A 13067-nucleotide genomic window follows, 5' to 3' on the forward strand; every position below is an offset into this window, starting at 1 on the left:
TGAAAAAAGTCAAAATATGTAGGGTCAAAAAAGAAAATATTTTTTTTAAATAATAGGTAAAAAATTATTATAAAAAAATATATGTAAGGTCAATATATATATAATATATATTATTAGGGCCGGGACTCGATTAAAAATATTAATCTAATTAGAGGCTTTGTAATTAATTAATCAAAATTAATCGCATTTTAATTGCATAAATATTTGACCTGAGAACAGTGAGAAGTAATTTTTTTCACATGGATTTTTATTTTTGTTTCTTGTACTCGGGTCGGGCTAACGTCCACGCTAGCTGCTAATTGTTTTGCGTTGAGGTGATACTTGAGGCTCGATGTGAATTCCTTGCAAAAAATAAGTGTAAAAATGCGTAAAAAATGTTTAATGTGTTATTTTTTGTGTAATTAATCTTAATTCACATTGTAATTAATTAATCGTAATTAACGCGCTAAAGTCCCGGCCCTAGTTAAAAGCAAACATTAGTCAAAATAAAGGTAAAAAGCTATTTTCACTTTTTAAACTTCTATGGCATTATTTTTCAAAGAACTATACAGTTGCTTATGTAATGATATATATTTTTTTATTTTGCGCATAATTAGATTTCATGAATACCTTTATCATTTATTTGAATTTGGACCATGTGGTGGGACTGAATACGAGCTTTGATGCGCACTGTGTTACAGTTTGTGTTTATTTATTTGTGGCACATGAACTGACAGATGGTTAAAGAAACATTCACGTCGGCTTCAAGACTTTTAGAAGTTTAACCATGTGACAGTTAAGAGATGATGAACATCTTAATTGTTCTCAAACTTTATTACGTCACTTAATGAAATTTGTCCTGCAATAATTGCTGTTTTTGCCTGTTTTGCGTATTATTGGCAAGTTTATTTATGTCAGAAGTGTTTCCTGATTTGTTTGTGCGAAATGTTTTTTGACAATATTTATTTTTCTAAATCGTAGAGAAGAAGCAACATCAACGTTCCCCCCCGTTTGCTCGAGCTTCAAATCGCGCTGTTTAAAAACGCGACTTGAATAAAACCGGACGTCAGTGATGTCATTACGTTTTCATTCATCATGCTGTCAAATGTAGCAAATACAACGTTCAAATACAAAAACCTCATTCTTAACATAAATACATAATTAAAAACATCACATCTTAAGGCTCTGCAATTGTTTACGTCACAAATGCTCAAAGAGCAAATAAATACCTTTTGTAAATACCATCGTCGGCAGTTGACCTTTAACATGCGATGTAGAGTTTACTCACTTTCTAAGAGTAATAAACGCTTCGTGAGGTCAGGAAAACACATCATCTTACATTTAAGAGAACACTGCTTGGATTTTTGTTTGTTTTTAACCCTTGATCCTCTGCTTTTCGGGATCCATGGTTTTCGGGGTAAAAAGTTAATTGCTCAGTCCGAGCCGTCGTCCGGAGGCCCGACCAAAGAGGTCCAGTCGGGAAAGTTGTCCACGTCTCCGCTCTCGATCAGCTGCCGGCCTCCATGCGTCAGCGTCAGCTTGTAGCGGAGACGCAGCCTCCGCTGACGGGAAAGAACACGAGAGACGTGCTCATACATCGATAATGTATATTTTTACACTTCACAATTACAAATACTTACTTTTGGTGGTATTTTAGTTTATATTTTGACCTGCAATTGTATTAATGTAGTACTGATAATTCTAAATAAAAGGACCTGAACCTCCGCCGATGCCAAAACAACAGCAGAACACAAGCTGCACCAACTCACGTTGCGTGGATTGGACAACAGGAGGACCTGGGAGACGGCCGGGGGGGGCAGCAGAGGGTTGTACGCAGCGAGGTCCGTCCCCGAGGCAGGCTGAAGTTTCACCGACATGGTCTGCAGGGCATTCAAGGGGAAACACAGTAAATCGTTGAATCATTGAGGGGGGGGGGGGGAATGTGAATGAAATGTAAAAGAAAAGAGCCGAGTGGAAGGAGTCTTACAGGCGTCTCCACTTGGAAGCAGCAATACTCCACGGACGTACCTTTGGAACAGCGGCTTGGAACAGGAAGTCTTTGACCTGGAGGGCGGACGTGTTGACCGCGGAGAGGACGACCACGGCGACGCGGGGGCGGCCCGGCGGGGGGTCCCGGGCGAAATGCAGCGAGACGTGGACGCCGCCGTGATCGTACACGGTGATCGGCTCGAAGTTTCCTGACGCCAAAGGAAAGAGAAACCAGACGTGTGGCAGAGGAAGCACCAAGTCCAGCCAGGTGTTCCTTTCAAAATAAAACCTACCGGACTTGATGGTTTCTATGGGAACGACGATGTTTTTCAGGAGGTCTGGGGTCAGTGAGCTCTCCTCTGACCTTTCACCGAGTGGTTTGTGCGACTTGGGCGGTGATCCCGGATCTGCGGTAAATTGACGACTGCGAGGGAAGAAAAGGTCATTTTGGAATTTTTAAAAAGAATTTTCCCTGATAGGGATCGATCTGAACTTCACCAGGGAGTACAGCGTGGGATTTTAAAATGTTTTAAATAAGAATCAGCAAACTGAATGAAACACGAATTGAGAGGAATGTGAGCCTTGTATACTGATGAAAGCTGGATCACTTTATCCAGTAAGTTAATGGGCTTGTTTGTAAATAGGATTCTTCTGATCTTCTTTCGTCCGAGTTACCAAAGGCTCGTCCCGTTGGACGAAGCAGCGCCACATCCGCGGGCTCTCAGCACCACGCCGCCGCCTCTGTTCTGCTCAGCATGCTGCATCTGAATCGCTCCATTAAACTGACGAGAGAAGATAAAACTGTGTTAAAACACTTAAGAATAAAAACAAACAAACGCTTGTGTGTAAACTTCCAAGCTCCAACCTGCAGAAGTTCCTCATAATACGAACTCGCCGTCTCCGGGGTCCGTTTGTAGGCCAGGTGGTCCAACCCTGTAATCACAGGACAGAACATCATCGCGTTGGGAGTCGTCGTCCCGGCGAGAGGGAGGTGGAGATCGGTGCGAGCGCCGGCCCACCTGCTTCGTTCCGGTCCGGTTCACCTGCCGAGCGGAAGGTGCTTTCCAGCAGGGAGGAAAGCGGCGGCGAAGGGGACCCGGAGGACGCCGGCGAATCGGCCTTCCTGTGCGTCTGCGGGGAGTCCAGAGCCGACAGGTCGATGAGGTGGTAGCTTTTGATCTCCGTGGGACTCTTTGGAGCTGGAGGAGCGATAAAAAAAATTAAAAAAAGAGAAACAAGTACGAGCCACACGGAGCGCAGACAAACGCACAAACACACAACAAAACCAGGCCCTTACCGAGACCTTCGCCCTCCGTTTCCTCGGCACTTGTCCTCCTGTCACAGCCCCCCCTCCCCACTCGCTCCTTGTAGCTGCTCACGACTAGCGTTAGCTCGTCGTTAGCCGACAGGATCTGCGCCAGAGCTTCGTCGTCCTCCATCGTGTCGCTGGCCAGGCGGAACAAGCTGGGCCTCAGCCCATCACAGCGCTCGTACAAGGCCTGCAGGGGGGGGGGGGGGGGGGGGTTACTGTTCTGCTCTGGGTGTGAAGCAGACTTTCTATTTAGCCATGAGGAGCTCTCCATGAAAGGGAGAGACCAGCGTCTTAATTCCCACGCGTGACGTGGTTCAAACACACCTTCGCCTCGTCGCCCGGGTGGAACGGGGCCCCGGAGGCCGCGTGCCGGTCCAGGAGCTCCCTGAGCCGCTTGGTGCTGCTCTCCACCTCCTCCAGGGTCGATTCGCGCTTGGACACTTTCTCTGCCTTCTCCTGCTCCTGAAACACACACACACACACACATTGATGCCACACTGATGACGCGTAGATTAGCGGCTACGTGCAAAACGCGGGCCCCTCCAGCGCCGCTCACCTCTCTGATTGTGCTTTTGATGAGCCTGTTGGCTGCTTCCAGGTCCTCGGGACGAGCGCTTTTCAGCAATCTGGCCAACAGCTGATGAGAGACAACGAAACCCATTTCATCAGGAGGAAACGTCAGCGGACGTCGAGCGCACACACACACACACACACACACACACACACACACACACACACACACACACACACACACACACACACTCACGGCGGCCTTGTCCTCCCGGTCGAAAACAGAGTCTGCGGTTCTTTGCGTCGGAGGCGCCATTATAACGGCGTCTGGCAGTTTGGGATCTTTCGTAACAAGACCTGAAAGGACAAAGAGAATGTGGTGTTACTCAGGGGGGTTCAGGTGTGTGTGGATGCAACACACACACACACACACACACACCTTGTTTCTTCAGCATGTTGTAGGCCTCCTGAATCTTGGGTTCGTCCTTTAGCCAAAGAGTCCAGCCGTAGAGGACCTCGGTCACTCTGTCCTTCACTTTCTGAGGCGTCCACGCGCCAAAGTACTGCTCACAAAAGATCCACCAGGTATATGTATATAAATATATATATATAAATGTGTATTTATTTCATAACGTAGTACATGATAAAGAGCTCATTGACTAATTTGCATGAAATTTACCTAATAAATGGAGTAGAGTCCATTGATTGTGTCTTGCTCTAGATTTTTAATTATTATAACAGCATATCATTCATAGGAATCAATGAAACCTAAACACTGCGAGTAAAGTCAGAATGGTATTTTGTGAGAGACGATTCAGTCTTCAGCCCAAACAACCAATCCCTTCGCTAACCTTCGGCGTTAAGAGTTTAAGAAGCTCGTTGAGGAAGCGGAACTTGGCGGCCTCGCCGTGGAACCTCTTCCCGCAGTTGTTCATGCACGCCTCGAGAACCTGGAGAGAACCAAGTCAGAACACAGCGCCGGGGACGAAGACGCGTCTCTGCCGATCTCGCTTGATGCATCGTTCACATTAAAAAAGCCAACAGGGCTTGTTTCCTTCTACAGGTGTGTCACTAGAGGGTGCGATGACTTACAGTCAGGGCCTGCAGAGCCTCTCTCTGCTGGGGGGACTGGATTTTATGGGCAAGAAGACGAATGGCTGCCTGCGGCCTGAAAGTACAAATAATACATCTACATTCAGATGAAGTGCACCAAGGAACATTGCAATACAGACATTTAAAGAAGTACTATTTATTAAGCTTCAACTTGCAGAAATGCTTCAATCAAAGCGCGAAAAACCGTGAATTAAGACGTCATAGCACGTTAACAGTGAAGATAAGAGACAAAGAGGAAAAAGGTGCTGCGGTGATCCTCTTTGCACGATGGTGTAACTTAGAAACCCGTTTCTGCAACAAGGATGTGAAGAAACTCTTTCCTCAAATGCCACAAGCGACCCCCGGACGCAATGCAGTCTTCCCCCCCCCCCCCGAAAACCTCTGCTCAGAGGGTGATCCGAGGAAAACAAAAAACACCTCGGAAATAAAGTAAGTAAAAGAAGCCGTGCGGCGAGGTGATGGTTTTACCCGTCGGGCTCCCGGTCCACGAGCTGGTAGAAGCCCTGGATGCAGTCCCACCGGTCCTCCTGGTTGTTGGGGTCCGTGGCCTGGTCTGCAACACACAAAGACACATTGCCACCGGGGGCCTAAAATGAATCAAATACTCATGACAAACCAGCTAATGAGGAAATGAAAATGAAAGAACAGATCCACACAGAAAAAAGAAAAAAAAAAGGGAATCAATACTACTGTCACGCGCATGTAGTTGTATAGAAGTTATTCTCCAGAGACACTACAGATTAAATACGGGACTCATCCCTTCATTTATCCATCCAATGGAGCTTTATTTACATTAAAGATTTAGATGTTGCATTGTTTGAGAATTAATAATAAAAAAGTAACCTGAAGGGACTTTAAGGCCAGAATATCAGCAACATTTTAGTCAACAACTGAAGCGCGTTCACGAGCGCTCCGGCACATCGCGCGTGCACGGCGGCGCAGACACAACACGCGGACTTCCTGTTCAAACCGTCTACCTGCGCGCAAACTAAACTTATTTTGAGAAAAGTTTGAATAAATATATATATTTTTTAAACACTTTAACTTAATCACAAACCCGAACAGTTAGCGCCGCGATGACGTCAAACCCGACGAGCTGTAAACGTTGGCTCAGAATCGCACGCGATGAGAGCGCGTTTACCGGAATAAAACTACAACAAACAAACAAATAAACAAACAAACAAACAAAGGGCGTCCTCTTACTGAGCCAGGACTGTAACGTTGCCTCCGCGGTCGCCATCACGCCGTCTCCTGCGGGTTCAGAGAAGTTTGGCACCCGAGCAGAGAGCGTCTCTTTAGGGGACGGAGGGGACGGAGAGGGGGGTGACATGTGACACGCACACGCCCAGTCACACGCCGACCATATAAACCAATCACCCCCCCCCCCCCCCCCCCCCCACCAGGAGGAGGTGGACGTTTCTACAAATCAAACAGACTTACTTCTACTTCAGAGCATTTTACTCCGCTCGAGCTTCTGGAGTTCAGTCAGACTCGAGGTTACTTGTAGTTGAATATTTTACGTGAGGGGGGAGTAGAGCCGTTACATCCGCTGTAAAAGTACTACTTACTGACAAGTTGTGCTTCGGTGGTTACGTTTTCCTTCACTCGAGTACTAGTATGAGGATGAAAGCACGTGACACCATAACAAGGTGGACCGAGCAGATGAACTAGAAAGTTCTTAATGTTTCAGCACTGAATTCATGAGTTCTTCACATTTCATTTCAGACACAAGTACCTGGTTTATGTGGAGCTAGTTTTAAAGTACTTTGGAGGCTTTTGTGTAGTTTTGGATGTAATATCCTAAAAAATAAATCTTCTCACAACTGAAATTATCTGAAAAACAGTGAATAAACCACAATAAGGCCTTAAAAATAATTTACTTTGTTTAATATTATAGCGTTGACTTCTTGGAAAAATAATTCCGTTGGTTAAAAGTTGCATAAAAATACGGGTACTTCCCGTCCTCAACCGCCTGTGTCACCTGGTCCAGAACCGAACAGAAACCAGCAGACGTGAACAATCACTTTCATTTCTTTTATAAAAACATTCCTAACAATCCAAGCATTGTTCAAATAAACTTGTATCCCTGGAGCTCCGTCCTCGTCAGACGTTTCCCTCGTTGCGTCGGCTGAATCGTGCTCGACTCGGCCCGTCCCTCCACGCGTCTCCAACCGAGGTCCTCAACCGGCCTCTGAAAGCAGCGAGAGCTTCTGGACTCGATGGCGGACCTCGGCGGGCCCCAGGGACACCATCATCTCGGCCACGCCGGGCCCCTGCTGCGGGTTCAGAGGGGAGACGTTACGGATGAAAGCGATCAGTGAGCTTCCTCTTTGCACCGTGAGGCTTTAGTCGTCACTGTCATTTTCAAACATGCCATTTTAAGAGTCAAGCTTCGTTGCGCCGTGCACAGAAATAAATAGACTTTTAGGACTTTTGCAGTGTAAACAGTTTGTCTAAAATGTGCCATTTTGGAAAAGCTAAAATTGGTTAAAAGTTGCCCTCAAAGTCCAAAAAAACAACAGCTATGAAAAAGATAAGAGATATTGCATTTTTCATCCCACATCAAAACCAAGAGCATACATTACCCACAATGCAACACAACCAAGCAAACAACTTTTTCAGGGTGTACTGGTTTCTTTAATGGGATTTTTTTTTTCCTTTGTAATTTGGATTATTGTCCAAAAAAAGCTGTGCAGGAAACAAACCTTTATGATATTCACACGTTGTGTTCAGTGAGATATTTGAGCTGTTTTTTTTTACCCCGGGAATGGAGTAAAACTAACGCAAGGGTCACCACCACCAAGCCGTACCTGCAGGCCACTCAGAGCCAGACGCAGCAGCTTCATCACGTCTCCGTACTTGGTGTCTCCGGCCTGCTTAGCCAGCGCCTTCAGGTCTTTACCGAGGCCGTCCACTGCCAGCTCGCCGTCCCGCTCCGCCATCAGCCTGCAACGCACCAACCCACGAGACACCTTCACAGCCCTGCACGCCTCGGGACACGTTTATGATGACGACGACGTACTTGAGGACTAATGAAGCAATGTGCTGGGCCTCTGAGGTGAGCGCTGCCACCTGCTGGCTGGAGACGGAAGGACGGACCCACAGGTAAGAGTAGGCGGGGCTCAGCAGCTCCTTCAGGGAGGATATGTGGCCCTGTGGTGAAGGGGAAGGGGACGGTTTCACTATTGCAGCGAGAGACAAACGGGCAGTGTTGAGAAATGAGATCAGAAGCCACGTTGTGTCACGTGCAGTAAGAGACACGGAATAGAAAGTCTGAGGAAAACTAAAACCTATTAGTTACACAATCAGATTATCTTGGCAAACAATCTAAGCCCCCTCCAAGTCCTCCCATGTTTGCTTTTTTGTGCTGAACTGAAAATGAACAAACAATCCCAACCAAGAGGACAAACACAGGCGGCACATGCATCACGCTAAACATACAGTGGAGAGAGGCGGGTATCGTGTTCAATGCTTCAGAGTTGTCACAGTCACACCTCGACAAACGTGAAGCATCTGGCGTTTAGTGTGTCAAAAAAAAAAAAAAAACATTATCGCAGGAGACGCAGTAACATGGTTTGAATGAACGTTTGCGAGCGCGCTGTCGTGGTCACCTTACGGAGGTGCAGCACCCGCCTGATGTAGTCCTCGTGTAGCACCCGCTCGTCCCGGACCTCCGCCGGGCGGGCCTGCTGGATCCGTCCCTGCAGGTCCGCTACCAACAGCTGACACTGCTCCTCGTCTTCGATGCGGTGCCGCAGGTGAATTCTGCCACAAATCAAGAGTTTACTGATAAATCGACAATCACTGTTTAAAAATACGCAATCCTGCTAAAGGTCCCAATGAGAGAGCCAATCCATAAAAAAACAGCCAGCAGCCGATTATCTTATTTTAGCATTAAAATTGAAAACTAAACCTTAAAAACAACAATTTCTGGTTTCAAGGGGGGGGGGGTATTGTGGAAGAGCCATTCTTGCCAGTAACTTCCTTAACTTAACATCTTTTAAGAGATAACAAAACAAGGGAAGTCACTAAGAAGTAACCAGAAAGAAGTAGAAGTTCACAGAACCCGATTATAATATACAGGTGAAACTCGAAAAATTACAATATCGTGCAAAAGCTCATTACTTTCAGTAATTCAACTTAAAAGGTGATAAGCATTTATCATCAAAATTATATCAAATAAAAGGCTTAAAATATCTCACTTTGCTTGTAATGAGTCTATATAATATATTAGTTTCACCTTTTGTCTTGAATTCCTGAAAGTAATGAGCTTTTGCACGATATTCTAATTCTTCAAGGTTCACCCGTACATACAGGTAGCTGTATTTACGCCACAGGGCGGTTACGCACTTTGATTTACGGCACGGAATGTAAGATGTAAAATAAATAGACGGGCGTCTCGTTTCCCACGGTTGCTGTCATAATAAACAGGACTATGTACAAGAGTGACAAAGAGTTCCAAATAACCGGTTGAACTCCGGTAGTTTTTCCAGGTCCAACAGAGCAGAATGAGTTGTGATCTTTGACGGATTGAACTCGGCCATCAGTTGGTCCATCTTCCGTCCAATTTGATTGGCTGTGAAGCAACACAAGCCATTTTAGATGCATGTAATCATTAAATAACGCGTCATACACAAAACTCACTGTTGAATCCAGAGCCACAGTGGGTTGTGATGTCCAGCAGGGCCTCGGGCAGGACTCCGTCTCTCCGGAAGCTTTGAATGAAAATGTCCCCCTGCCTCTTGGACAGCTTGGTGCCGTCTTTGTTCATCAGGAGCGGCAGATGTCCGAAGGTGGGCGGCTGCCACCCGAGAGCCCGGTACATGAGGAGGTGCTTGGAGGTGGAGATGAGCCACTCGGACCCCCGCAGCACGTGGCTGATTCTCATGTAGTGATCATCTACGACGTTGGCGAGGTGATAGGTGGGGAAACCATCTGCTTTCATCACTACAGGGTCACCCTCCACCTACAAAATAGGAGAACAAAGGTAATAACTACAGCAGCTCTACACTCTTTACACACATTTAGATAACACTGGCAGCATTAGTATATACATTTCTTGATGTATGGCTTAATGAATTTGACTTTGCCATTTTTCTAGAACGTTTGCATCATCATCTTGGATTCAGAGGAAGTGAGTGAGTGAATTAAATGATGAGTGACCATCTGCCATAATTTAGTGTGAACAAGACTGAAATCCTACAAATCTGACCTCGGCCACCTCGTGATGACTACGGCCAAAGATCAGATCCCGAAAAGGCTCGACCCCGGCGTCCAGTCGAAACCTGATGACATGCGGCACTGCTTGAGCCAGCTTCTCCTGGACCTGCCCGGCCTGAAGGTGACGACAGCGGTTATCATACCTGGGAAGGAGGGAAAGTACAGGCTGCATGTAATCTCCTCGCATATCATGAGGCGAAACCCATAAATCGGGCGTGCATTTGTTCATTCAGTCCACCTCGGCGTCTGCCCCGTCCTTAAGGCCTCCTTTTTCAGCAGGTCGAGTCTCTGGGAGCTGCAGAAACAGTAGTAGGCGCGGCCGCTCTCGACCAGCTGCCGGGCCGTCCGACCGTAGAGGTCCAGTCTCTGGGACTGCAGGTACGGACCGACCGGCCCGCCTCGCCGGGGGCTCTCGTCTGGAGGTACGCCTGGGAGGTGAAAGCGAGCGCGTGTGAAATCCCAGGAATGAGTGTGCTGACCGGAGAGAACCCTCGAACCAATCCCCCCCCTCCCCGGATGGACCACGTGGGACTTCAGAGCGGCTTTTCCTACCGGCCCACTCCAGCATGTCCTCGATGGACTCCGCGGCGCCAGGAACCAGGCGGCTCTGGTCGGTGTCCTCCAGGCGCAGGATGAACGAGCCGCCATACTTCTTGGCAAAGATGTAATTGTAGAGAGCAGTTCGGAGGCCCCCGAGGTGTAAAAAACCTGCATGACAGAATAATGTAAAAAAATTAAATAAAAAAATATTTTACAACATTTCCAATAAATCTAAGAATTTAAATTAAATCCGGCGGAAAATTGGCTAAACATTTAAATGACAGGTATTTAATCTGATAAGGTATGACATGCTATTTTAGCTATAAGCTTTTACAAAAACTATAATCCAGTAATTTAGCATTAATAATTCTGAAATGAGCGATTCCGCACCACGTTTGTTTTGGTACTCATAGTTTTTATTTTTAATAGTGCTTGTGAATGCAGGACTTTAAAAGTGAAGCACAGCGTCCTTACAACCTTCACTCTGACCTGAAGGACACCGAGAAGCTCAGCGATCATCTCTGATCTTCGACGTGGATGCCACAACGTTAGCTAACGTCACCTGGCCAGTGACGCCTTCGGGTGCGGGTGGCCCTTACCTGTCGGACTGGGTGCGAACCTGACCCGAACCTCCCCCCGAACCGACGAGCAGCGCCTCGTGACGTTCAGCTGGGGTTCGACCGGCTGCCGCTTCCTGCCCGCCGACCGCCTCCACAAACGTCTCCAGAGCAGCATGCTAACGTTAGCTCGGCGGTTAGCATTCCACCTCCCTAAAAAAAAAAAAAAAACTTTGGCGAGAGTTTACAGCGAGGCGCACTTTAATGACGGCATGATTTAAAAATCATGCGTACGGTGTTTTCGGTTCGTAGGTCGGGAGGCGTCAGTTTGGGTCAAACAGGATTTGAGTGCGTTTTCTTCTTCGTGGGAAAAATAACCAGAAGCGGGATCGAGCGCCACGGGGCGGACAGCGCCCCCTGCGGAGGAATCCATCATTTCTCCTTCTGTCAGATTCAAACTGTCAAGTTGATTGATTATCAAATCCACCAAAATTATTAACGGAATGAAAAAATAGACTTACTTGTACTTTCATCAAGTATCTGCATTTGCCACCGCATTCTCGGGGGGACTGCACAATTATACATTATATATTTATACTCATCTTTTTGAAGGTACCAGAGGTTGTTCTTCCTATTCAACCTGCCCAAGACAATGATGGTGCACTGCTACACGGCCATCATCGAGTCCATCCTCTGCTCCTCCGTCACTGGAGCTTCGTACCAATGTTTGCAGGATTTGCAGGAGAAAAAAAAAGGTCTGCTTCGGTGTGTTAAACCCATTACTTAATGTCCGCAGTTAGACACAGTGATGCTGACTGGAACCGCTTCAGAGTGACCAAAGAAAAGAGTGACCAAAATACTGGTAATAATAATAATTAATATTGTGACATTTTTGACATGACGTTGAGTTTTCTGAATCATCCATTATCGGATATTCGTGGGAGAAATGATTCATTCGTCTGGCTCGTGTTAAAACAAGGAAATGTTTTTACATCCCCACTTCAACCTATGACTCACATTTTAGACAAGTCGAATAATCTCACAGCATTTTTAACTCTTTATATTTTTTTCTTATTCAACTTTAACCCTAAATGGCTGCTTCTTCATTTATTTGCGCTTCGACCTGGTAAAACGCACCGGGAACGCAAACATAAAAGCAGCGTGACCTGCGAGTTCCTGCTGTAGTTTTAACTTTATTTTTCATTTTATGAGTAATCCGGTTACTTTTACTTCAGCATTATTTCATTATTTTAAACCCGTTGTTTATTCTACTGTGGCACTAAATCACAAATTATTTCCTATCATGCCAATTGTTGCTTTGTTTAATGCCTCATCATTAAAAAAAAACAGTTCGACACGGCTGCCGTTGTGTTACCGTGGCAGAATGTGGCCCCGTAAGTCACCACGACAACTATTCCGATAACATTGATTAGATTAGATTAGATTGATTAGATTAGACGTTTTGACGATTGTTGATTTGTCAACATAATGTCCACAAAGACGCAGATACGAAACTTTACGTCATATTGGACCTGACAGGAGCCCGAGTTCTAGGGTCTCTTGGGTCTGTGTGTCCTGGCGTTCCTCTGAAAACGCAGAAGCAGAATCTAAGCTTTTAGGCCCGAGGTGACACCACGACTCGCCTAGTGTGTGACGAGAGGACACAGAGGTATCGTGGGTTTGCTTTTTCCTTTCTAAGGAAAAGCAAAGTCATTTATCGAAGTTTGACAATGCCACCTTTAAACCGCATGAAAAGAATGTGGTTTACGTATTGTAACACACAATTAAGACCGGCGGACCAATAGCAGCGAGGCCGGGGGGGGGGGGGCCGTCCTTCGTCGTGCCCA

At 46.4% G+C, this 13067-nt stretch overlaps 2 protein-coding genes across 3 annotated transcripts; both read right to left on the reverse strand.

The window, feature by feature from the left end:
• Nucleotides 1-98: 98 nt before the first annotated feature.
• On the reverse strand, nt 99-6206 carry LOC119217924 (ADP-ribosylation factor-binding protein GGA3-like). The gene is made up of 16 exons (XM_037471962.2): nt 6107-6206; nt 5372-5456; nt 4883-4958; nt 4642-4740; nt 4230-4353; nt 4047-4147; nt 3837-3917; nt 3605-3742; nt 3266-3467; nt 2988-3167; nt 2834-2901; nt 2644-2750; nt 2262-2392; nt 2008-2177; nt 1749-1859; nt 99-1541 (listed from the first exon to the last, which is right to left on the reverse strand). The coding sequence occupies exons 1-16, from the start codon at nt 6141-6143 to the stop codon at nt 1413-1415; spliced, it is 1839 nt and encodes a 612-aa protein (XP_037327859.2). The 5' UTR covers nt 6144-6206; the 3' UTR covers nt 99-1412.
• A 567-nt stretch (nt 6207-6773) lies between these two features.
• Nucleotides 6774-11575, reverse strand: ears2 (glutamyl-tRNA synthetase 2, mitochondrial). Of its 2 annotated transcripts, none has more exons than XR_005120318.2 (10): nt 11263-11575; nt 10676-10831; nt 10362-10551; nt 10116-10266; nt 9548-9869; nt 9371-9479; nt 8520-8668; nt 7926-8056; nt 7714-7849; nt 6774-7179 (listed from the first exon to the last, which is right to left on the reverse strand). XR_005120318.2 is itself a non-coding variant. In XM_037472036.2 (10 exons), exons 1-10 carry the CDS (start codon nt 11396-11398, stop codon nt 7084-7086), a joined length of 1581 nt encoding a protein of 526 aa, XP_037327933.2. In that variant the 5' UTR covers nt 11399-11575; the 3' UTR covers nt 6774-7083. The 2 variants fall into 2 exon arrangements, 1 of the variants encoding a protein (XP_037327933.2); XM_037472036.2 differs by having other exon boundaries at nt 8515-8668.
• Nucleotides 11576-13067: the final 1492 nt, after the last annotated feature.

This window comes from Pungitius pungitius, chromosome 9 (assembly GCF_949316345.1).
Source record: "Pungitius pungitius chromosome 9, fPunPun2.1, whole genome shotgun sequence".
NCBI classification, from domain to species: domain Eukaryota; kingdom Metazoa; phylum Chordata; class Actinopteri; order Perciformes; family Gasterosteidae; genus Pungitius; species Pungitius pungitius.